At 60.3% G+C, this 23,803-nt stretch overlaps 2 protein-coding genes across 6 annotated transcripts; both read right to left on the bottom strand.

Annotated features, from left to right (window-relative positions):
* Positions 1-6,407: 6,407 nt before the first annotated feature.
* VPS28 (VPS28 subunit of ESCRT-I) lies at positions 6,408-10,796 on the bottom strand. Of its 5 annotated transcripts, NM_001035504.2 has the most exons (11): positions 10,748-10,796; positions 9,773-9,939; positions 9,483-9,584; positions 8,929-8,957; positions 8,773-8,810; positions 8,477-8,566; positions 7,755-7,860; positions 7,550-7,651; positions 7,188-7,241; positions 7,007-7,098; positions 6,408-6,656 (listed from the first exon to the last, which is right to left on the bottom strand). In NM_001035504.2, exons 3-11 carry the CDS (start codon positions 9,517-9,519, stop codon positions 6,539-6,541), a joined length of 666 nt encoding a protein of 221 aa, NP_001030581.1. In that variant the 5' UTR covers positions 9,520-9,584; positions 9,773-9,939; positions 10,748-10,796; the 3' UTR covers positions 6,408-6,538. The 5 variants fall into 5 exon arrangements, with proteins under 5 accessions (NP_001030581.1, XP_024857537.1, XP_059730273.1 ...); XM_025001769.2 differs by lacking the exon at positions 9,773-9,939 and having other exon boundaries at positions 10,748-10,779; XM_059874290.1 differs by lacking the exon at positions 10,748-10,796 and having other exon boundaries at positions 9,766-9,853.
* Positions 10,797-11,939: 1,143 nt separating this feature from the next.
* TONSL (tonsoku like, DNA repair protein) lies at positions 11,940-22,945 on the bottom strand. The gene is made up of 26 exons (NM_001075188.1): positions 22,895-22,945; positions 22,699-22,794; positions 22,408-22,550; positions 21,691-21,874; positions 21,214-21,343; positions 20,820-20,991; positions 20,632-20,746; positions 19,948-20,093; positions 19,715-19,867; positions 19,435-19,560; positions 19,135-19,321; positions 18,698-18,777; positions 18,513-18,602; positions 18,154-18,226; positions 17,894-18,057; positions 17,689-17,812; positions 16,817-17,574; positions 16,634-16,710; positions 16,140-16,290; positions 15,981-16,059; positions 15,329-15,630; positions 15,016-15,187; positions 14,205-14,380; positions 13,736-13,809; positions 13,386-13,519; positions 11,940-12,194 (listed from the first exon to the last, which is right to left on the bottom strand). The coding sequence occupies exons 1-26, from the start codon at positions 22,917-22,919 to the stop codon at positions 12,001-12,003; spliced, it is 4,125 nt and encodes a 1,374-aa protein (NP_001068656.1). The 5' UTR covers positions 22,920-22,945; the 3' UTR covers positions 11,940-12,000.
* Between the last annotated feature and the right edge of the window lie 858 nt (positions 22,946-23,803).

Genomic DNA, 23,803 nt, shown 5'->3' with positions numbered 1-23,803 from the left:
CCCATGTGAGGAAAGAGGAGAGACTGCATCTTGAAGCCTGTCATCCATCTTAAAGACAGGATGTGACCTGGGCCTGAACCCTGCCCAAGAGTGAGGACACCATTGCTAGTGAAAACCAGGTCTCCTGGAGGCCTCCCTCCCTACACGTGACAAAGGGAGACTAGTGGAGGCCAGGCTGCCTGTTAGGTTAACCTCGGAGATACCCCCTGGTGTATAGTCATTGTTCCCCCTTCAACCTTCATCGTTGGTTCTCCCAGCACCTACTTGTTGTAAAACTCAATCACACGCAACAAAGAGGTTGCTAACATGTAACCAGTCACATAGTGGGGGGTACGAAACGGGGCCTCTCAGAAACATCAGGATCCTTGTTGGGAACTGATCCCCGTTGGACCTGCTGGCGTAGTAAACTGTACTCCACTGTCCTGAGTGTCCTCCGAGGCGTGTTTTTGACTCCAGATTCCACAACAGAATCAGAGGGAACTGAGATAAGGTGCTGAGTCACACTCCCTCTACGGCCTCCAGGGAAAATCCCCAGGAAATGGCCAAAGTGCCACATAAACAGAAGGGAACAGGAGCCAGGCCTCTGCCCTGGGCATTGAGCACTCCACCTGGGAAGGGGCTTGGGGGTGGGGGGAAGCGTGGCTCCCAGCCCTGACCCTCCCTGCGGGCTCTCACTCTGGCCTTTGAACCCCTAGGCCTTATCTCTGCCTAGTTGGCAATCTGGGGAAAGGGGCAGACCCCAGGGAGCCAGTCGCCTCCGCCCAGGCAGGTCTCAGGGCAGCCTTGCCTTCTAGAGGGAGTGTTTAGGTGGCCCCTTCCATACCTGATTGGACAGACCCCTCTGTGGGGTGTGGTTGGGGTTGGGGAGGAGAAGCTCCAAGACAGCTGGGAGCCCAGGCCTCCGGACTCTGTCCCAGTGTCCCCTGCCACCCAGGGCAGGGCACCTGGCTGAGCAGGAGCCAAGGGCTGAGTTCAGGCACAGTCCTGCCCCTCCCTCACTGCAGGGGAATCTTGGTGGGCCCTGAGGGGGTATGGGGAAGTGGCGGGCTTGAGAAGAACCTGAGGGTTCCTGGACCCCTGGGTCAATTAGGAAGGAAGCTGGAAAGATGCAGGCCCCCCTCACACAGTTGTGAAGTCCACGGGCTCTAACTATCCCTTTTCCTATCCCACCGTGCCACGGCCATTGGGCTGGCCGGAGCTGAGCCACCTCATCCTGCAGTCTTCGGGCCTGGACAGCTTCAGGGAAGAGGTCTCAGCTCACGTCTGATCAGCCCCCCAGGTCCCGTGTGCAGGCCTGAGCCCACTGGCAGGCCTCCGGGCCTCAGCACCCCTCTACGTGGGCCCACATTTCTCTGCTTCATGTTTGCCCCAGCCCTGCCTTCCTAGCCCAGGGCTGCCAGAACATGTCAGCAGCTTCCCTGCACACCTGCCTGTCCCCCGCCCAGTGCTGGGCGGACCCCCAGGTCCCTCCTGCATCAGCCCATCCAGCAAGCACCAGACGCCCTTGTTCACTGCATGATATTCACAGCAGCCCTAGAGCCCATCCCTGGATGGAGATATAATGTGCTCTAGACATTTTTAAAATGTGGTCTGGATCATCATTCTCCATCTTTGGCTGCAAGGAGTATAATCAACCTGATTTCGGTGTTGACCACCTAGTGATGTCCATGTGTAGAGTCTTCTCTTGTGCTGTTGGAAGAGGGTGTTTGCTATGACCAGTGCGTTCTCTTGGCAAAACTCTATTAGCCTGTGCCCTGCTTCTTTCTGTACTCCAAGGCCAAATTTGCCTATTACTCCAGGTGTTTCTTGACTTCCTATTTTTGCATTACAGTCCCCTATAATGAAAAGGACATGGTTTTGGGGGTGTTAGTTCTGGGTCTTGTAGGTCTTCATAGAACAGTTCAACTTCAGCATTACTGGTCAGGGCATAGACTTGGATTACTGTGATATTGAATGGTTTGCCTTGGAAACAGAGCATTCTGTCATTTTTGAGATTTGATCCAGGTACTGCATTTTGGAGTCTTTTGTTGACTATGAGGGTTACTCCCTTTCTTATAAGGGATTCTTGCCCACAGTAGTAGATATAATGGTCATCTGAGTTAAATTCACCCATTCCAGTCCATTTTAATTCACTGATTCCTAAAATGTCAACGTTTACTCTTGCCATCTCCTGTTCGACCACTTCCAATTTGCATGATTCATGGACCTAACATTCCAGGTTCCTATGTTAACAAGACCAGGAGCTGACTGTGGCTCAGATCATGAACTCCTTATTGCCAAATTCAGACTTAAAATGAACAAAGTGGGGAAAACCACTAGACAATTCAGGTACGACCTAAATCAAATCCCTTACAATTGTACAGTGGAAGTGAGAAGTAGATTTAAGGGACTAGATCTGATAGATAGAGTGCCTGATGAACTATGGAATGAGGTTTGTGACACTGTACAGGAGACAGGGATCAAGACCATCCCCAAGAAAAAGAAATGCAAAAAAGCAAAATGGCTGTCTGAGGAAGCCTTACAAATAGCTGTGAAAAGAAGAGAAACGAAAAGCAAAGGAGAAAAGGATAGATATACCCATTTGAATGCAGAGTTCCAAAGAACAGCAAGGTGAAAAAAGAAAGCCTTCCTCAGTGACCAGTGCAAAGAAATAGAGTAAAACAATAGAACGGGAAAGACTAGAGAGCTCTTCAAGAAAATTAGAGATACCAAGGGAACATTTCATGCAAAGATGGGCTCAATAAAGGACAGAAATGCTATGGACCTAACAGTAGCAGAAAATATTAAGAAGAGGTGGCAAGAATACACAGAAGAACTACACAAAAAAGATCTTCATGACCCAGATAATCATGATGGTGATCCAGAGCCAGACATCCTGGAATGTGAAGTCAAGTGGGCCTTAGGAGGCTTCGCTACAAACAAAACTAGTGGAGGTGATGGAATTCCAGTTGAGCTATTCCAAATCCTAAAAGATGATGCTGTGAAAGTGCTGCACTCTATATGCCAGCAAATTTGGAAAACTCAGCAGTGGCCACAGGACTGGAAAAGGTCAGTTTTCATTCCAATCCCAAAGAAAGGTAATGCCAAAGAATGCTCGAGTGAGTGAGTGAAAGTTGCTCAGTCACATCCTACTCTTTGCAATCCCATGGACTGGAGTGCGTTGCCTTTTCCTTCTCCAAAGAATGGTCAAACTACTGCACGACTGCATTCATCTCACACCCTGCTGCTGCTGCTGCTGCTAAGTCGCTTCAGTCGTGTCCGACTCTGTGCGACCCCATAGATGGCAGCCCACCAGGCTCCCCTGTCCCTGGGATTCTCCAGGCAAGAACACTGGAGTGGGGTGCCATTTCCTTCTCCAATGCATGAAAGTGAAAAGTGAAAGGGAAGTCACTCAGTCGTGTCCGACTCTTAGCGACCCCATGGACTGCAGCCTACCAGGCTCCTCCATCCATGGGATTAATGTTCAAAATTCTCCAAGCCAGGCTTCAACAATATGTGAACTGTGAACTTCCAGATGTTCAAGCTGGATTTAGAAAAGGTAGAGGATACCAGAGATCAGATTGCCAACATCCGCTGGATCATGGAAAAAGCAAGAGAGTTCCAGAAAAACATCTATTTTTGCTTTATTGACTGTGTGGAGCACAACAAACTGTGGAAAATTCTGAAAGAGATGGGAATACCAGACCACCTGACCTGCCTCTTGAGAAATCTGTGTGCAGGTCACGAAGCAACAGTTCGAAATGGACATGGAACAACAGACTGGTTCCAAATAGGAAAAGGAGTACGTCAGGGCTGTATATTGTCACTCTGCTTGTTTAACTTATATGGAGTACATCATGAGAAATGCTGGGCTGGAGGAAGCACAAGCTGGAATCAAGATTGCTGGGAGAAATATCAATAACCTCAGATATGCAGATGACACCGACCTTATGGCAGAAAGTGAAGAAGAACTAAAGAGCCTCTTGATGAAAGTCAAAGAGGAGAGTGAAAAAGTTGGCTTAAAGCTCAACATTGAGAAAAGTAAGATCATAGCATCTGGTCCCATCTCTTCATGGCAAATAGATGGGGAAACAGTGACAGACTTTATTTCAGTGGCAGACTTTATTTTTTGGGGCTCCAAAATCACTGCAGATGGTGACTGCAGCCATGAAATTAAAAGACACTTACTCCTTGGGAGAAAAGTTATGACCAAACTAGACAGGATATTAAAAAGCAGAGACATTACTTTGCCAACAAAGGTCCATCTAGTCAAGGCTATGGTTTTTCCAGTAGTCATGTATGGATGTGAGAGTTGGACTACAAAGAAAGCTGAGCGCCGAATTGATGCTTTCGAACTGTGGTGTTGGAGAAGACTCCTGAGAGTCCCTTGGACTGCAAGGAGATCCAACCAGTGCATCCTAAAGGAAATCAGTCCTGAATATTCATTGGAAGGACTGATGCTGAAGCTGAAACTCCAATACTTTGGCCACATGATGCGACAAACTGACTCATCAGCAAAGACCCTGATGCTGGCAAAGATCGAAGACAGGAGAAGGGGACAATGGACGATGAGATGGTTGGATGGCATCACCAACTCAATGGACATGAGTTTGAGTAAACTCCAGGAGTTGGTGATGGACAGGGAGGCCTGGCGTGCTGCACTCTGTTGACATAAAAAAACAAAACAAAACAAAAAAAGATGTACAACTTAAGAGTTGCGATCAAGTTTTATTTGGAGCAAAATGAGGACTGCAGCCCAGGAGGCAGCATCTCAGCTCTGAGAGACTGCTCCAAAGTGGCAGTGGGGGAAAGTCAATATTGATGAAGGGGGAGTTCAATACTATGAAGCACTCATTTTACAAAAGGTTTTTTGTTAATCATGAGGATCTGATGTCACCATGAAGGAATTTATTTAGTGCTTCTCTGGATGTGAGGAGATGCAAGGACTGAGATAATAAAATCTGTTCCTAAAAACATCCAACTATCTAAAGACCAGTCCCACCAGATTCTCTGGAGCACAGAGTGCCTCCCTCCACCCTGAACTCTCTCGGGGGGTGTTGAAGGTCTACAGCTATAGGGCATGGGGTTCAATCTCTGTAGAGGCAGATGGCAAATGCCTTTGCTCTTCAGTCGTTGGCAATTTTCTTGTAAGTACCAATTTGTAGTTAACAAGTCCATGGGGTTGCAAAGAGTCGGACACGACTGAGCGACCAAACTGAACTGACTCTTCACACTTAGAGGTCTCTAGAGTTTTCAGAATCCAGAATGGTAGGTGGAGGTGGCAGGAGTAGTGGGGGCCTGTGAGAAGGGTTCTGGAGACGAGTGGAGGCAATGAGACCCCAAGGACCTCCCTGGCCCTCTGCCCCTTGGGCTCCCTAGACAGCAGGGCTTTGGGGCTAAGGCTCACCCACTCTCACAAGGTCACTGGGAGGAGCCCTGAAGGCCAATCTAGTCTCGGGCGTCCCCAGACTCAAGCCCGAGTGCAATTCCTGAGTTCTCTCCCCACTGCTGTCTCTGGACCCGCAGCAGAGACTGTGGGCACCACACACAGCACAGTCCACACTCACAACGTCAGCCCCCCAGCTGCCACCCTGCTCTCACACAGAGACACACACACACATGCGTGAGCTCTGCTCCCCCCAACACATACACATGGCTCTGAGAGCCTTGCTGGCATCCAGGACTCCTGGGTACAATCCTAAGCCCTCACTGGCCAGTCGCCACCCCGCCTGTCTTCCTGCACCCCTCTCCTCCTTTTCCAGCAACCTTGCTCATTCCCCTCATCCTCTGCTCATGCTGAGTCCACAGGAAGCGCACCTCCACACTGCCCCCTCGAAACACCACTTTACCTTGTTGCCTTTAGAAGCCATATACGAAGAAGAACCACTAAGAAAATGTTACAGTAAAACTGGCCTGTCCCTAGTCCCAACGCCATAGGTGCTGAGACTAACCCACCTTGGCACCCAGAGCCTTGGTCTCTGGTTTGTTGCTGTCTGTCTGAAGGGCACGGATGTGAACAGCACAGGCCTGAGGCCCTGGAGCAGGCACAGGGAGCAGGGGGTGCTTCCCCACCAGGCTTTGGGTGAGGCCAGTCCAGGGGTTCCGAGCTGTCCACTGCTCCTGGGTGAGGACTGCCCTTGGCAGCTGTCAGCTGGGACTCCAGTGAGCCCTGCACGAGGACAGGTCCTGCTGCAAAGGTGTGAGCCTGCCCCAGCTGCCCGTCTCCAGGGCCGGGAGATACTGCTGTGGCCAGACCGCCAAGCCCAGGCAGCACAGCCTCCTGCTCTCAGACTGGGGGTGGCTGTGGCCGGCAGATTTACTCAGCCCTGCCTGTGTGTCAGACTGTGCCCACCAGAGAGGTCAATGCCTGCTCCCAGGGCCGAGAGGACAGACAGGGAAGGGCTGGAGAGGGAGGAGTGCCCTCAGCAGCAGGTCAGAAAACAGCTTTATTGGGAAGAGGGGACTCCAGACGCCATGAACAGACAGACGGGTGGTCGTGGAAAGCAGGTGTCCGGGGAAGCAGGAACCATGGCAGAAGGCGGGCCTGGGGAGCCAGGGCTCAGGCATGCAGGAAGCGGTTGAAGGCGTTGTAGGCCGACTCCAGGTCGAAGAGCATCTGGCGCACCTGGGAGTCATCCAGCTCATCTGAGGCCGACATGCCACTCAGGGTCTGCAGCCTGCAGGGCACAGGGTACAGCGCCTGCCTGTGTGTGTGGTGGTGGAGGGGGAGGGCTATGGGGCTGGGGGGTGTGTGTGTGTAAGGTTATGGGGCTTGGGGTGGGGGGCGGTGTCTGGGGGGTAAGGCTATAGCACTCGCGTGTGTGTGCAGTGGTGGAGAGGGAGGGCTATGGGGCTGCAGTGTGTGCGTGTGTGTGTTTGTGTATGTATATATGTGTATGTGGAGGGAAGGACTATGGGGCCAGAGCGTGCGTGCACGCGTGTTTGTAGCTATAGACCCAGGGGGTGTGTGCACAGGGGAGGGGGCTGGGGCTAGGGTTGCGGGCCCTGGAAAGCGACAAGCACTCACCACTGGCTGACCGTCTGGCGGCCCTCGAAGTCAGGGGGCAGGTGGCTCATGCGGTGCATGGTCTCCATCAGCTCCCGCAGGTCAGGCTGGATCTAAGGGAACAGCGCCCGCTGGGTCCCGCCCCGCTGAGCCCGGCTCCTCAGAACCTCCCCTTCCCTCTTCCCCCTGCCCAGGGCCGCACCTCGTCCATGGCTCGGATCTCCAGGCGCAGCTTGTCCATCACCGTGATAAAGAGCTGGGAGCGAGTGTGTGTGCGTGTGACTTCCCGGACCCCCGGCTCAGACCCCCGACACCCTGGTTCCTCTGCAGAGAGGGGCCTGGGGCCGCCCCACCCAGCCCCTTGCTCGCCTTAGCTGGAGGATCACTTGGGCCTACCCCCCCCCCTCGCCACCCCCACCCATTCCTACAGCCAGGGGGCTACTGGGTAGGAATGCAGGACACGACCCACGTAGGCCTGGGACGGGGCGGAGCCTCGCGGTGGCCCCCCAGCCCCCGCCCCGTGGACCCCCGCGGCGGTTCGGGGCATGCGCACAGGGCCCGCACCGAGACCACGTCCGCTATGCAGCGGTTCAGGTTGCCTTTGTCGTCCTTGATGGTGATGGGCCGGTCCTCCTTGATCCTCTCCATAGCCAGTGGGCAGTCCAGCTGAGGGGAGGATCACGGCTGGGCCTCACAGGGCAGCCCGGCCGCAGCCCCGGGGCCCCTACGCCTGCCCCCGTCCCTCGGGGTGAAGGAGTCGCTCACTCACGCGAAACTTGCGGCAGAATTCATCAATGGAGCTGATTTCTGAGCCCTGGACCTGCCGGAAGGCCGCCTTGTACTGGACCAGGAGTCGGGAGCAGGCTGCGGTGTACCTGGGGGAAGAGGCCAGGCTGCTGCCCGCAGTGCCAGGCCAGCGCCTCTGGGTCCCTTCTAATTATCCTCTGCCCTTCCAGACACAGGGCAGCTCGCATGGACAAGACGTTAAGGGCCAGAGACCGGCCATGGGGGCAGAGGCTTCCTCATGAAGCTTTGAAAGGTGCAGGGGGTGGGGTGGGGTAATGCCCCAAATGTGGCTGCTACAGAGGACCAGTCTGGACTTTGCAAGTTGGCTCCGCAGGTCCCAGCCAGGTCCCTGAGCCTGTTTCCTGGGCTGTGTTGGCTATGCCCCCACATGGACAGCTCACAGTGCTGCTGCGGGGCACGACCGCACTAGACAAAGACCCCACATACCTCCGGGCTGCCAGGCCTGGCCAGCAGCTCCCCACGGACTGACTGCCCGAGCCCCCAGCTCTCCTTCAAAGCGTTCTCACTGATGAGGTCCCGGGGAGCGGGGCGGGGCCAGAACCCTGGAGAAAGCTGGGCGCAGCCGCACCCACGTGGGCACTGCCCCCGGACTGCCCACCCTCCCTCCCCACTGAGCACCTGGCCCGGGAGGCCAGAGCTGAGCTTCCGAGGCTGGGCCAGCGGTGCAGGGAGGTGGGCTCTCACTCGTTGGGGGTGACGCAGTCCTTGATGTACGCCTTCTCCAGGGCTTGCATCGTCTTCACCACCGCAAACAGCTCCGCCATGTTGTCGTACCTGAGGGGGCGCAGACTTCAGGCGTGGCTGCCCAGGCAGGAAGCTGAGGGCCCGAGCACACCTGCCAGCCCTGCCTGGGTGCCACTGAGGTGGAGCTCTTGGTCTGGCCGCCTCCTCACCCCACCCCGAGCAGAGGCTTCTGGGGACCTGTTTCCCTGGGAAGATCCCCAGGGTGGGGGAGGCAGGCAGCCTGGGGCTGGACTCACTTCTCCCGCTCACGGGCGTTCTTGTACAGCTTCACTTCCTGTCGGGAGACCAGGCGGAGGGTCGGCCAGCAGCACCAGTGAGGCTGCGGGGCCCCAGTGAGGACCACGCAGATGAGAACCACAGTTGACATGGCCAGGAGGGTGCCCACCACTCACCTCATACAGCTCCGGCTTGTTTCCAGGGGCTGCGACAGAACAGGCAGAGTGGAAAGTCACCCCAGCGAGCCTGGCCACCACCCTGGCCGTAGGAACTTCAGTCCCAGCCCCTCTTAGTCTGCAGGGGACCTGAGCAGAACATAGGCCCCCCTCACTCTGAGGGGGACCCGAGCAGAGCACAGGCCTCTGGGTTCAGGGGCTGCATGCTAGGCCTGGTGCTCCATTCCACTCCTGTTGCTCAGCTACTGCCCCTATAGCTGAGTGACCACAACTTACTTATGATGTGGTTGTGGGTACACAATGTCTGTCACATGCTTTGCAACCATCCTCCTGGCCTGGGGACTCCGGGATACTTGAGACACCCTGAAGTCCAGGCACACTACAGCTGTCATCTCTGCGTCCAGCTGACCCCACTTGGAGGAGGTCTTTGGGCCCCTGGCTACCCCCTGGGACCTTGTTGTGTCAGACGTTATAGCCTGCCGGCAACCCCTGGCCTCTGCAGGTTGAAAGCCTCGGCCGTCTGGGTCCCTGGGCCCATCATGGACCATACTCACCTCCCATGCCAGGAGTGGCTGGGATCCCGTGAAACATCCTGCCGGCTCTGAGTCAGGTGACCAGGAAAGAGAGGAAGATGCGGCAGCCACTGGAGGAGTGACCTGCAGAAGAGAACACACGACACAACCTCTTAAAAGACAATCCTGAGCATATCTTCACACAAGAATAAATTTGGAGGAGCAGACCAAGGGGGGTTGGGGTGAACTTTCTGTGAGGACAGTCCGGAGGATGATAGAGGCAGAGGGGAGTGTGTGTCGGGGGGTGGTTTGTCAAAGGACGCACCACTCACAGGCAAGAGGAGTCTGGGCTTATCCTGGTGCAGCGAGCTGGAGTCACTGGACAATTGGAGACAAGTCCTCGGGGACCCAGATGGGCAGTGAGCTGAGCAGACAGTGGAAGCAGGAGCCCTGCTCACTTGAGAAGTTGATGCAGTGGCTGGGGCGAGGTTCAGACGTGCTTTGGAGATGGACCCACCAGGTGCAATGGAGAATTTTAAAATGTGTAAAAATTAAAAACGACTCAAGAACGACATCCTTATTTTCAGACCAAAGGCACCATGACCGTCAGATGAGCTGACACGGAGACGGTAAACAGAGTAGGTGTAGAGAGTAGGTGGGTGTACTACGGTTTGAACGTGTGGGCTTTGAGAAGCTCCGCAGGCTCCAAGGAGGCTGCAGAGGCGCCTGGAGGTCAGGGGAGAGGCCCGGACGGGCAGCCTGAGCCTGTGGCACTGAGCGGGTGGGTGGCGCCCCACTGGAAATGGCTGAGGGTGAACCAAGGTAGCGAAAAGACAGCCTATGCTGAGCCCCGGGACCCGGCGCAGAGGCAGTGCAGCGGGAAGGCGGGATGAGGCCTGGGGGACGAGGCTAGGAGTTCAGCTGGGCGCGGCGGGGGCGGGGCAGGGACACACAGACCGCTCAGCAACCGTGAGGCGGTGGGACGGCCAGGAGCAATCAGGGGCTCGGCTGTGGCCCTACAGCGGGACCCCAGCAGCCACGAAAGGGGAGCTCCGCGGCCACACGCTGAGCATCGTCACCCTGCACGAGCAGGGCGGCGAGCTCCCAGAGAAAGCCCGGCGAGCGCAGGGCGCGCAGGCCCGGGAGACGGCCTCAGACCCCGGAAGGAGCCACGAGACCCGGGGGCCCGGGACACAGAACTCCGAGAGGGCACCGAGGAGCAGGGATGCAGAGGACCCTCCGCGGCGTGGCGAAGACGGTGGGTTTTGGTCAGACCGCCTTTTCCGCCCGTCCCTTGCCCGGAATACCTGGACCGCCTCGCAGGTCCCAGCGACGGCGCGAGGGCGGGGCGCACCTGACGTCTGCTCCCGCGCCTGCGCGCCAGGCCCCGCCGCCTGCGCATGCGCACGCTACACCTGCGCCAGGCCCCGCCGTCTGCGCCTGCGCGCTGGCTACGTCTCGCCCCCTGAGAGCTGAGGCTGCGGGTGAGTCTGTCCCTGGGACAGAGGGAAGGAAGCTGCGGATAAGTGGCTTTGCGTTCCCCTAGAGGGCCTCTAAGCGGCCAGCTCTGCCCTTGAAACCGCCCCACAGGGTTAACAGAAACTGGTAACAGAAACCTTAGAGCTTGCCTTACCGCTTGATAAGAAGCCCGCGGTAAACAAGGACCTACTGTATAGCGTGGGGAATTATGCAGTCTCTTGTAATAACCTATAATGGGAAAGAATCCGAAAAATAACGTGTGCATACACACATATAAGAAACTGAAGTAACACTGCAAGTTAACTGTGTGAAGGTTTGCCGCCCTTCCGACTATGCAGTCCATGGAATTCTCCAGGCCAGAATACTGGAGTGGGTAGCCCTTCCCGCAGGCCCTCCATTTGTAGCCTGTCTTCACGGATCGAGGTTGCTTTCATTGTTGATACAAAAGCTTGCATGCACGACGCTAAAACTGGCCCTGCTCCGGGGTCCAGCGAATGACCTCTTGCCTTCAGAGCTCCACCCCATCATGTGCCACCATTTTTAACGTGTGCCATTAAGAAGCAAGTAATTCAGATGTGCCTCTGCAGAACAGATGATCTCACCTCTTCCCTGCCTCCAAGGTTCTCTCCCCACACCTAAAATCATCCTGCTTTTTGTGGGGGGCACTGAGGCTTGTGGGATCTTAATTCCCCTACCAGGGATCGAATCTAGCCATTGGCTGTGAAAGTGCAGAGTCCTAATCACCAGGGAATCCCCCCAACCTGTTTCTTTATACTGTAATGTCGCAAGCCCCTCGCCTTTGAGGAAGCAAATATGAGACCTGTCCTGCCATCACCTTGCTTGGCTGCCTTGTGAATAAATCCTTCCTCTGCTGCAAACCTTGGTCTCTGGGTTTTGGCTCGCTGTTTCCTGGGCAGACGAACCTGCTCCAGTAACACCCTCAGTTCCTGTGGGCTCTAAGCTTTACAACCCTGCCTTCCACCTCCCACTTGCCTTCCAAGCAGCAACAGCAGAGAGGGGTGGAAGCAGCAGTGGCTTCTTTATTAGAGGCCTGGGCAGGGCACACCATGGGGCTGGCCAGTCAGAGGTGCCTGAAGAAGAGCTTGGGGCCCTGGTCCAGGGTGCACACTTTGGGGCCCAGCTGGCTGGGCAACAGCTGGTGCAGGGCATTCCGGTCCTCAGCGGAGAGACGTCTGGTGCACAGCTGCAGCTCCTGCAGCTGCGCCACAACCTTGTCCCAGAGGTCCAGGCCCAGGGGGCCCTGGACAGCACAGCCTGCAGAGGGGAGGCAGAAGTCAGCCTTGGGGAGCTGCTCCTGGCAGGATGCAGCAGGAGTCCCGCGGGAGCCAGTGGGGTTTGTCTCGGGTCTCACAGGACTTTTTTCTTTACCAGTGTTGCCCTAGGGACGATATGCACTTCCCCTGAGGCCCCGAGGGCTGCAGTGAGGGGCATGAGTAAAGCCCAGGAGAGGCCAGATCATTCTCAAGGATGGAGGGTGCTCTCCCAGAGGCTGCCTGGGACTGCAGACCCCTCCCACAGCCAGTGGTCAGGCAGGAGGGAGGTCAGCTCTGAGACACTGCATTCACATCTGTGCCTCTGACAGTGTCTGATGATGTCTCTGTCCATAAGATGGACCCAGCATGGCTTCTTGGGAGTCTCAGAACACTGAACTGCCAATGCTCAATCCTCAGAGACCACAGAGTACCCAGCAGGGGGCTTGGTGAGAGCCTACAGGTGCCAGGAAGCCAGATGTGTGGGTAGCGGCCCCACAGCTGAGTGAGGGGTAGGTCGCCCACCAGCCTGCCTTCAGGAGGGCCTTCCTGAAGAACCAGCCTGGCCCTGTAGGGCAGTAGGCGAGGAGCAGGAAGAACCCAGGGGTCCCCAGTGTGCACATCCACCCCCAGCCCTGGTTCTCCTGGAGGGCCAAGTCTGGTCTGCCCTGCTCCCAGCCCAGCAGGACGCACCAGTTCACCCAATGCACCTCTCTGGGGTCGTTCTCAAGACGGGGTCCTGCAACAGGTGTGGCCAGAGAACCACCTAAGTCAGGCCACAGGCCTAGATGGTACGGTCAGGGCGCCCTGGCCAGAAGCAGAAGGGTCCCTCGGAGGCAGGTATTGCCACTCTAGGCTGACCTCCCCTCCCTCCCTCTGGACAATAGGAATGAAAAAGTCCCTGCGGCAGTGGGTCCCCCAGCCATGGTCTTGAGGGTCGGGCTGACCACGCTGGAGGCAGAGGCCTACGCTCCTCCCGCCCTGTGGTTTGAGGGGTGAGGCTTGCAGCTGCCTCTGGGCATACTGGGCACTGTCCTCCACTTGAGCACACAGGGGCCCCAGCTCCACTCTGCAGCCTGGCTAGTGGCAGGATGGCCCCTTCAGAGGAGGCACCTGGGCCTCAGGCAAGTTCCCAAGCAGGGGCTGTGTCACCAGCTCCAGTTGGGCAGCTGCGGCCGCCACACCCAGAGCTCACCTGACAGGCCCAGGAAGCTGAGGCCTTGGGGCCGCTTTTGGAGGGTAGACAGGAGCTCCTCCAGGCCAGCACTGCTGACCTCAGGGTTGGCAGACAGGTCCAGCGAGACCAGTGAGGGGCAGAGAGGGAGACATCTGAGACAGGGCAGAAGCCTGGGGGTCAGTTTCCGTCATGAGGGGAAGCTGCCCCAGGTGACACCAGACACTCCTGAGAGCCACTGAAGCTAGAGGCCATGGCGCATGGGTGACAGGAGGACCCAGCGGAAGGATGTGAGAGCCCGAGGGAGGCAGGTCGTGAGGCCCCAGCCTCCCAGCTATGCGACCAGACCCGCAGGGTAGTGGCAGCGTTACCTGCTCAGAGCTCTCACATCTTTGTCGCCCAGGTGGTTTGCTGACAGGCTCAGGTGCTCCAGGACGCAGCCTTCCTAGACATCAGAGAGGGACACCTGCCCTCCCTGCCTCCCAGTAGAGGCCCTACACCCAGGGCGCCAGACACCGCCCCCATCCCTTGAGAATGATGGAGTGAAGCATGCCTGACCCCCGAAGCCAGAGGGGGCGGCGTCTCCCCAAGTCTGCAGGTCAGAAGATGCTTCTACCCAGAGGAGTGGCTCATACTTGGCACACCATGACGTGATCTCAGTAGACCCGCGCCACCCAGGCGCCTTTCCTGTTGGCCAGGACCTCGGAACCCGAGGCGAGCAGGTCTATAGAAAGAGTTCCCCACCCCTGTTCTCTCCCAACTTGCACCCTCTCCCAGCTCCCCCGCCCCCAGTCCTGGGGGTCAAAGTGCCTCTGGCTTAGTGCCCCCTTGAGCGAGTACCTGGCTCAGGTAGTGAACCACAGGGTCCGTGAGGCCGACGTCACTCTTGCCAGTGACCACAGAGCTCAGCTCCAGGCGCAGGAGGCTGTGTGCCGGCAGGCTCCCCAGGACCGGGCCCAGGGCAGTGGGGCCCAGGCCATTGTAGGACAGGGACAGTGTCTTCAGGCACTTGGTGTCTATATGAAGGCCAGAACCTCCATCAGGTTCCTCCCTGTCCCCAGGCCTTGGCCCAGAGCCCCCGTGACCCTTGGGAGGCTGTCACTGTCTCCGAGGTTCTATGTACTGGGAAATGGGGTCTCGGCCCAGGGTCTCACGCTGGGGAGGGGGCAGCACCAAACTCCTGAGCTCAGTTTCTTCCCACCACTTGTGGGTACCCGACCTGTCCCTACTCATGCCAGGGTGGCCCCAAGACTGGTACACCCACACATGGTGGGGCAGGGCTGGGTGGGGGCACTCCGTCTACCACCCAAGTCCCAGCCCCTCCTCCCCTCTGCTGCGCTCCCAGCTCTGAGCCCCACTTCCTAGCTCAGGCCTCCGTGGAAAACCTCCTGGAGGATGCTCAGTTTCCCGCCTCTTGGTGCTGGGACTGCGGGTGGAATCGTCTCCCACAAACAGAATGCTCAGAGCCGGGGAGCAACAGGGCTGGGCCTGCAGTATATGTAGCTGGGACTGGGTCTGGGTCCTGGGGGGCTGCCCAGGCCAGGCAAGCCACCCCCATGTCCACTCACATGCTCCCGAGAGCCAAACTGGTGCCCTGGTTTGAGGCTCTCTGAACCCCTGGGGCCGGGGAGTGGATGTGCCAGCAGCTCACCTTGGAAGGCACTGCCCAGGGCCACCTGATGGCTCAGGAAGAAGCCGGGGCCAAAGCCACAGGCCTGGAGGTGCAGGGTGCAAAGCACGGGGCAGGCCCGCAGGATGGAGGCCAGGGCCTGGCCACAGCCATCCCCGAGGGGGTTCATGCTCAAGTCCAGCTCTTCCAAGTTCTGTGGGAGACACAAGGCCCCCAGAGGGTCTGGTGTTTGCCACCTGGATCTGGGCGCCGGCCAGTGCTCTCAACCGCACCTCCCCACCAGGGATGGGCTGGATGTGGACACTCAGATGCTGCTGTTCCCCGTTCCTCTTACCTGCAAGGTGGTCTGCCCCAGGAGGCCCGCAGCAAGCTGGCGCAGGCCTTCAGGGCCCAGGTGGTTAGAGGACAGGTCGAGGAGGGTCAGGCCGGGCACGGTGTCCAGGGTGGCCAGCAGCTCAGCAACACACCCATCCCCCAGCCGGTTCCCGGCCAGGCGAAGCTCCCGGAGTGCTGAGTGCAGCTTCAGGGCCCGCAGCAGCGGCGTGAGCTGGGCCTGGCGCAGTGCCAGGGAGCAGGCACTGAATGTGGGGGCTGAGCCCTGGTGCTCCACGGCCTGTAGCACCTGCTGGTGCTCCCCTGGGGAGGGACATGGTGTCACCAGGACAGGTTCCGCCTGTCCTGCCCTGGGAGTCAGTGGTGGCCAGTCAGGCGGCACCCCGCCCCCTGCTCCAGCATGAGCTCCAGGGCAGCTCCTGGGGCCCCAAGGCATGCTGCAGAGCCAGGGTGCGTGGTGCTGACCCACCTCCAGATGGAGCCACCTCCTGCCCTCACTACCTACACCCTAGGGGGCCGCTAGGTAGGGGAGGAAACCCTGAGGCCAGATGTGGCGGGGGGACCCCGGTCAATGCCTGGGGTCCTGAGACTGAAGGCCGTGGGCCTGGTCTAGTTCTCTGCCCAGGTCTCCGCAGGGCTGCCTGGACCCTTACCTTGCTCCAGGGTCTGGCAGGCCCGGCGGTAGCGGTCCCTCAGTGGGGGGAGGTCCCACGAAGTCACCTCAGCCAACACCTGGCGAGCAGCAGTGGTGAGTGGCCCCGACCCGTCCTAGAGGACGCCCCCAGCTCAGGGCCCTGGCTCTGGCCACTTACCTCCTCGTTGCTCTGCAGCACGTCGGGGATGGGGTCCTGAGGGGCCAGCAGGGCCCCCTCTTTCTGCAGGGAGAGCCGAGGCAACAGCCCGGAGGCCTGGTAGTGACGCTGGGCGGCCTGCTCAGCCAGCCAGGCCACGGAGTGGGCCTCCCTGTGCGGGCACGGGTGCAGGCTGAGTACAGGCAGGTTCTTGCCCTGCCACCTGGGGGTGCGCAGCTCCTCCCTCTCCTTCTGTCCGCCTGCGACGTGCACAACGGGGCACCTCTGGGCCACTCCTAGGGATCCCAGGGCCTGGCGGACCACTCGGGGCCTTCCTGAGCCCGTGCCTGCCGGCACCTCCCCGCAAGCAGTCCCCCAGGGGCAAGGGATAGGGCCAGGTGGGCTCTCATCACAGGTCTCATCTCAACAAGGGCCCTCTACTGCCCCCGGGCACCACCCCCAGCACAGAGCCCACGGAGGCACAGCGAGCTGGGCGCCGGGAGGAGACACCTTACCGGTGTGGAACGGGAATGAGGAAGAGGTTGTCCTGAACTCGAACTCGGACTCGGATGGGAGGGGGCAGGACCTGACCCTAGGGGTGGGGGCAGGGAAGAAGGGGCTGAAGCCAGGAGAGACAGGCCCCTGCCCGTCCTCTCCCACAGCCTGGGTGGCACTCTGCCCCAGGTGTGAGCACCCACCGGGAGGTGGCCTGTTGTGGGGTTTTCTCCAGTGGGCGCCACGACCCTGGGGACGTCGGGGCTCCGTGCAGGCTCTGTGGCCTGGCTGTTGGCTCTGTCTGCTCTGACCGGCGTGCTCCAGCTCTCGAGATAGGGCAACCGGCTCTGCCGGGCCTGGGCCCGGGGCCTGCGTGCCGTGTCGCTGCCTGGGCCGGAGGCACGGTGTCTGCCGCCATCCCCACTGCTCTGGGGGCGGGCTGGGCAGCGGCCCCGGTGACCAGGGCTCATTGGGAAGTCTTCCTCCAGCCAGTCCCCGGCCAAGCACTCCTCCTGAGGGATGAGTGCCGCTTGGGGGATGGGAATCTCGCTGGGCCCTCGCAGTGGACTGGGGCCCAGGCGGCAGGTCTGGGCACTGCCCACTCCACGGATGGCCTCCCGGTAGGCAGCCCAGCTGGTACTTGTTGTGGCTGCCTCCCTATCGCTGGCAGGCCCGGGCATCGGGGCCTTGGTCTGCAGTGATGGGCTGGCGTGCCGGGGCCTCTTCTGGGTGGGCTGGGACGGGCCAGCACTGTCCTCGCCCTCTGAGCTGCTACTGCTGGCCACTTTGTGCCTGCTCCTCCGAGGTCTGGCCACAGTGGACACTGCCAGCCCCTGGGACACTCTGGTGCTGGCTTCACAGACCTCTGGGGTTCCTGGGCAAGGACTTGAGGGAGGAGAGGTCTCAGGGTCAAACAGATGGTTACTTGGGAGGGTCTGTGGAGCCTGGGAGCTGTGGGGAGCTGCGGAGAGAGCAATCTCTTGTGAGACAGTGCCTGGCACATGACCGCCACCCTGGGCCCAAGACTCTCAGGCTAAGGAGCGGAATCCCCAAGGGCAGAGGAGGCCCTGCTTACCTCGACCCAAGGAGGCCGCTTGGAGCAGCCTCCCCATGGCAGCTGCCTTCTCCTGCGTCTCACTGTCCAAATCCTTGCCGTATAGCTTCACCCACTGCTGCAGCGTCTCCAGCGGGTTGTGGCCCTGGGGGTACCAGTTGGGCAGGGTTGGTGGCACTAACTCCACCCACCGCTGCCCACGCCCTCCTGGCCTGCGTCCACTCACCTTCCTGGTGCGGAGGGTGACAGATGCTCCTCGCTCGATGAGCAGCTCAGCCACCTCAAAGTGGCCACAGTTGAGGGCATCATGCAGGGGTGTGATGCCGTCACAGCCCTGGCCGCCTGGGTCATCCACCGCAGCCCCGTGGTCCAGCAGGAAACGGACGATGTCTGCGGACAGGTGCATGAGCTGGCTCCCAGGCCCTCTCTCGGGAGGGACACATTCCCTCTCCCCATCACAGGCCAGAACCCCCGTCCCATGCTCACCCAGATGCCCGTAGTTGCAGGCCTCGTGCAGGGGTGTCCAGCCACAGTAGTCCCGAGGGTTTAGGGGGTGGCCCTGTGACCAAGAATGGGAAGGAGCCTGGCCCCGAGTGCCCCCACCAACCTAGCCTTTCCCTGGCACTGAAGCCTGCAGAAGGCGCCACGGGCGCACCCCTCAGCCTGGCCTGGCCCAGATCACAGAACAAAGAGATGCTCCCTACAAGGAGGGACAGGGTCCCCAGTTCTGGCTCTGGCCCTCCAGCCCTGCCCTGTTCCCTGGGGAGACAGCCCAGTCTGTGGGGGCGTTGCCTACCTGCCTCACCAGGTCCTGGGCGCGGCCCAGCCTGCAGGGGGGTGCCTACCTGTCTCACAAGGTCTTGAACGCGGCCCAGCTGGCCCTCGATGCACGCTCGGTGCAGCAGCGTCTCTCCCACGTCGTTTCGCCGGCTCCACTGTGGGCACAGCCCAGGACGGGGGCAGAGGCGTCAGGGGCTGGATGGCACCAGTGACCACAGAACGGTCACTGTCCTCAGCCCGCGGTCCTCACCTTGTTCACCCTCTGCCGGCCCAGGCAGCCTCGTAGCTCCTCATCCTCCTCCAGTGGCGGGGACGCGTCGGCTTCGTTCTCTGTAGCAGAGCCAAGCCCGCCACCCCATGTGAGCTGGTCCCTGTGCCGAGGCCTCCTGAGCTGAGACTGCCCGTGGGTCAGTCTCCCCCAGCCCCAGACCTCCGCTATTTCTTTTCCAGGTCCCGCCCTCGATGAGAGCAGCTGACGCCGGGCGCAGGTGTCCTTCACTGTGCGACACCTGTGTGCGCCCACCCTCCCAGCACCTGCTTCTCCACCGTGGGTGCCTCTCACCCAACTGCTTAGTGGACAGCATCCCTCTTCCACCTGCTGGGTGCCCAGCTGTTCCCTCCTCAGGAGTCAGAAGCCCGTGAGCTGGCCCCAGCCACCCCAAGCAGGCGCCAGGGAGCGAGCCTCACCACTCTCGGAGAGCTCCAGCTCCGTGGCCTCCAGAGCATCGTCGTCCTCCTCGTCCTCCTCGTCCTCCCCGTCCCCCTCGTCCTCGTCTCCAGCCGCTTTCAGTTCCTGCAGCCTGGTTTCGGTGCTGGGGGCCTCCTGGGGCTGCAGCCTCAGCTGTACAGCATGGAGGTGCTGCAAGATCTGCCTCTGAGGAGAGGGGGCACCCAGCTCAGGGCCGTGGGCGAGACAGGGCCGCGGACAGTCAGGCTCCGGGGAAGCTGTGTGCGGGATCCCAGCGTGGGTGGGCAGGCGCTCCCCACCTGCAGCTGGGGCTGCCCGGCCAGCTGGGCGCAGCCAAGAGCCTTCTGGAAGCACAGCGCCAGCACCTCGTAGGCGTCGCCAGCCTCCTCACGGGACAGGGCAATGTTCAACCAGGTCTTGGCCTCCTGGAGGAGAAGCACAAAGTTGACGGCTGTGGCCCCCGCTGCCAAACACGAGATGGCGGGTGGCCGCCCCGGGGGTGCAAGGCCCCCGTGCTCACCCCCAAGGGTGGCAGCCCTGTGATGGAGCCTCAGGCAGGACGGGGCTATGACTGCTCACCTCCAGGGGGTTGCCCTCCTGCAGCTTCAGTTCCGCTTCGTAATGGTGCACAGCCTGGCGGTGGTCCTTCATGTCCCCCAGGGTGGCAGCCAGGGACACGTGGATGACGGCCAGCTCGGGCCCCGGCCTGCTGAGCAGCTCTGCAAAGCGCAGCTGGGGGGCAGCTGCCGTCAGGCCAGGGCTGTGCCACCCCCTGTAGCCCCTGCCATCCGCCATGCCCGCTTGGCACACACCTGCTTCTGGTAGGCTGCAGCGGCCTTGGGAAAGTCGCCTGCCTTGGAGAACAGGTCCCCCAGCTGCTCACAGATGCCCATGGCAACCTCGGGGTCACTCTCCTCGGACTCCTCTAGTCGCTGCTGCAGCTGGACCACCGCCAGCACTGCCGGAAAGAGCCTTATGCAGGGATGGCCAGTGCGGGCCTGACCCAGCTCCAGCACCCACCACACCCAGCCTCTGCTCACCCCCAGTAAGGGGGTGGTAGGAGGGGCTACCTCGTGGGGTCACAGCAAGAGAACCAACTAAGTTCAGCACAGGTTAGGGACTGGCCTGTGGCAGGGATGCAGGCAGGGGCCCTGGTGACCACTACTTATCAATGGAGGACACCGGGCCACTTATCAGTCCCACTAGGCCATACTCCCGCCATTAAGCAGGACGTTTTTTGTCTTGGGTCTGCCAGTGAAGACGCTGGCTTATGAGCAGACACCAGCCTCTGACCACCCAGGGTGCCTCCTACACTCCTTGCTGAATGGAGGCTCAGAGAACCGTAAGACCCCTCCTAACCGGAAGTGGAGAGGATGGGCCTCTCCTGATGGTGCCCCCTCCCCAAGGACGCATACCCTGGCCTCATCTGCTGAAAGAAGGAGCCCTCCCTACCCTGTCTTGGGGGGTCGAGACCCCAGGGCTCCTTCTAGGCTCACCATACTTCAGGGTCCGGCAGACTGAAGCTTTCTGCAAAGGTTTCTGGGAGCCGAGCCGATAGGCCTTCTTCAAGGCTCTCTTGGCAGCCAGGAAATCCCCAAGGTCTAGGAGGACCTGGGGGGCAAGGGAAGGTAAGCCTGCAGGCCCCCGAAGGCCCAAGCCCACCCGAGGGCCGAGCCCAGGGCACCTGCGAGAGCAGCAGGCAGCACTCGCTCTCCAGGAAGGCCTGCTTCAGGACGCGCGCGCACTCCCGCGCCCCCTCCAGACAGCGCATGGCCTGCGAGTGCTGCCCCCGCCGCCAGTGGATGGCCCCCAGGTTGTAGCGGGCTCGAAACAGGTCTTCATACAGGTGGTTCTGCCTGTGGGGGGATGGGGCTGTCGGTGCCCGAGGCTTCTGCACAGGGACAGCAGAGCAGGCACCCACGGACCCCACCGAGGGCTCCGGCCCCACAAAGTCAAGCCAAGCCTCTGTTCCCAGGAGACTGACGGGGCACAGGGGTGAGCCAGCTGGCTGCCCTCGCCCTGGCCACTTCCTCCAGGGGCAGGAACCCAGATCCCCCTGGGGCCTGGTGGGGACTTACTCGGCCAGGAAGATGCTCTTCTTGAAGTAGGCACTGCACAGGGCCACCTGCTGCAGGCTCTCGCAGGTGAGGCCCAGGTTGAGGTAGATTCGGGTCCTCATCTCACTCAGCTCTCGCTTGGGCAGTGAACCTGGAAGACACCCCTGCAGACACTCAGTGCCCCACCCCCATTTGGGGTCTCCGGCCTCTCCCTGACCCTCCTCTAGCCTCTCCCTGTAGGTGCCAGGGGTTCTGTTGCAGATAGAGTGAAGGGAATAGAGCAAAGGCAGCCAGATCTGAGGTCAGGAGGAGCACGGGATTTGCAGGGCCGCAAAGTGGGGGGTGTGGGTGTGGGTGGCTTCTGAGAGCCAGTCTCAGCCTCACAAAGGGAGGAACCTAGACAGGAGACCCATCACATGGGCAAGGAGGCTGTAGCCTCTTCTCCCTGCAAAGCACAGGAAGCCAAAGTGGGGGAGGGCGAGGCCTAAGGGCAGTCACCCTGCAGCTTCTCATCCAGGATAGCCAAGCTTTTCTCGAAGGCATCCTGTGCCTGCTGCAAGGCGTCCTGGGACTGGTGGTGGTCATAGATGTCCAGGTGGGTGCGGCCAATGGTGGCCCAGGCCCTCTGCTGCTCAACGTGGTTGGAGAGGGCACACGCTAGCTCCAGGTAGCGGTGCTGGTGCTGGAGGCACAGAAGAATGGCCACTGTGAGCCAACCCCCACCGCAAGCAAGCCCCACATGTCCCCCAAGCCCCCAGGTGCAGGCCGAAGCCAGGCTGCACACACACTGTTTCCTCTGTGCCAAGCGCTGCCTGTGGGGACGGTGGCACCACATGCTAACCATCCAGTCACACGAGGAGAGACTGACTGGGAGTCATTGGTGCTGCGGGAACACAGAAGCCAGGGCAGTTCTGTGTGGATAAAAGGTCTGGAATCCCACCCAGCCAGCCCCCGGTGATTTCAGCTCCAGTAACATGTTCATCAGTGGTTTCTGGAGCCACGCTCCCAGGAGAGGCTGTGGTGCATGCATCCAAGGACCAGGTGACCACTGCTGGTGCAGGGCTCTCTGAAGCTGAAGCCGCATCGCACCATGTCCCCCTCTTCCCTCCAGCCAGAGGCCTGGACGGCAGAGACCTGGCAGGCTCTGCCCCCAGGAGATGCAAACCACGGAGTGTTGACTGTGGCCAGCGTGGGGGCGGGCCGGTCTCCGCCCACCTGCAGGGCAGCCGAGTAGTCTTCCATCTCCGCCAGCCGCTCTCCGATTTTGCGGTGGGCCACGGCGCAGCCCAGGGGGTCGTCGGTGGTCTCCAGGAGCTGCAGCTCTTGCTGGTGCTCTCGCAGTGCCTCCGCGTAGCAGCCTGGGTGGGCGGGACAGGCTTCAGTCAGACTGAGCAGTGGGCCAGGGGAGCAAGGCCAGTGAGATGGCGGCCGGCCGGTGCTCAGGAAGCCCTCACCCCTGGTCCTCCCAGTCCCAGGCCCCTACGGCCCCTACTCCACCTCACGCACCATGGCTGGCCAGGAGCTCCCCTAGCTGGTGGCAGACAGAGGCCTCCTCCCGCAGCTGGCCGCTCCTCTGGGCCTTAGTTTTGGCCTTGCTCAGCTCTGCAGAGAGAATAACGAGGCCTGAGCGATGAGCCTCTCCGCACGGGAGGGCCAGGGCCGTCTCCAGCCCCCGCGCTCGGGCGCTTTTCTCTGGACTCACGGCGAAGCTCGCGCTCCAGGCTCATCCTGTAGTCGCCGCGCCCGGGGTTCCGGACTTCCCGCGCTCTCTGCTGGCGCGGCGGCCCCGCCCTTCCTGGCCCCGAACGCAGGCCCGTCCTGCTGCGGAGCATCTCGGGAAGTGTAGTCTAGGCGCCCAAAGCATCCTGGGAGTTGTAGTAGGGCTGCGCTAGCACTCGAAGCGTGGAAGGCGCCTTCAGCCCCCGGGTCTTCTGCGCGCGGAGCCCGGGTCCCGCCCCACGATCGCAGCGGCTCTTGGGGTGAGGTCTCCCGGGCTCCCGCCGCTTGCTGCCGCTGTTCTGGACACCTGCGCGACCTGGTCTGAGGAACGCACTGCCCTCGCAGGGGAGGAGAGGAAGGCCTCGGGGACCACGGGCACTTGGGCGCTCGGATCTGTGTCCCCGCAGAACCCGCATCAGCCGCGAACGTGCCGGAGTCCTCACACGCGGGAACTCCGACCTCCAGTGCTGCCGGCGGGAGGGGTGGGGGGTTTGAGTTCCAAAATGAACTGAACTTCTCAGTGTGCTCGACGGTTGTGTTCCTGGAAAACTCAGCGTGCGCTCGTTAAAACTGCAAAACCGTCGTGTGCTGAGAGGTAAAGGGGGCAGGATCCGAGCCTGGAGCGCTGTGGCCTCAAAGCCGGGAGATCCGGGGCGTGGGGAGCCCTGGCGACCTCTAAGTGCCCGTCCTGTACCCCACGCCTGGAGAACCAAACACCTGCTAGGCCGTGTGGCTCTGTCCCCGCTGCCACTGCGGGTCCCTGGGCCCTAGGTGCCAGGGCTAGCGCCCCAAAGGCCCTAGAGGAGGTCTGGAAGGACTGGGAGGCAAATGTAATGAAATGGGGCTTCCCTGAGACCGTAAAGAATCTGCCTGCAATGCAGGAGACCTGAGT

Source organism: Bos taurus, chromosome 14, assembly GCF_002263795.3.
Source record: "Bos taurus isolate L1 Dominette 01449 registration number 42190680 breed Hereford chromosome 14, ARS-UCD2.0, whole genome shotgun sequence".
Classification (NCBI taxonomy): Eukaryota; Metazoa; Chordata; class Mammalia; order Artiodactyla; family Bovidae; genus Bos; species Bos taurus.
This window is presented reverse-complemented; position numbering and strand designations above follow the sequence as displayed.

Coding starts and splice junctions, on each gene's coding strand:
- TONSL (NM_001075188.1), bottom strand. CDS start 22,919: ATGAGCCTGGAGCGCGAGCTTCGCC. Junction 21,875..22,407: donor ACTACTCGGCTGCCCTGCAG/GTGGGCGGAGAC, acceptor CTGTGCCTCCAG/CACCAGCACCGCTACCTGGA. Junction 16,060..16,139: donor TGCTGCAGAGCAACGAGGAG/GTAAGTGGCCAG, acceptor GCTGCTCGCCAG/GTGTTGGCTGAGGTGACTTC.
- VPS28 (NM_001035504.2), bottom strand. CDS start 9,519: ATGTTTCACGGGATCCCAGCCACTCCTGGCATGGGAG. Junction 7,652..7,754: donor AATTCTGCCGCAAGTTTCGC/GTGAGTGAGCGA, acceptor TCCTCCCCTCAG/CTGGACTGCCCACTGGCTAT. Junction 7,099..7,187: donor AGATCCGAGCCATGGACGAG/GTGCGGCCCTGG, acceptor CTGTTCCCTTAG/ATCCAGCCTGACCTGCGGGA.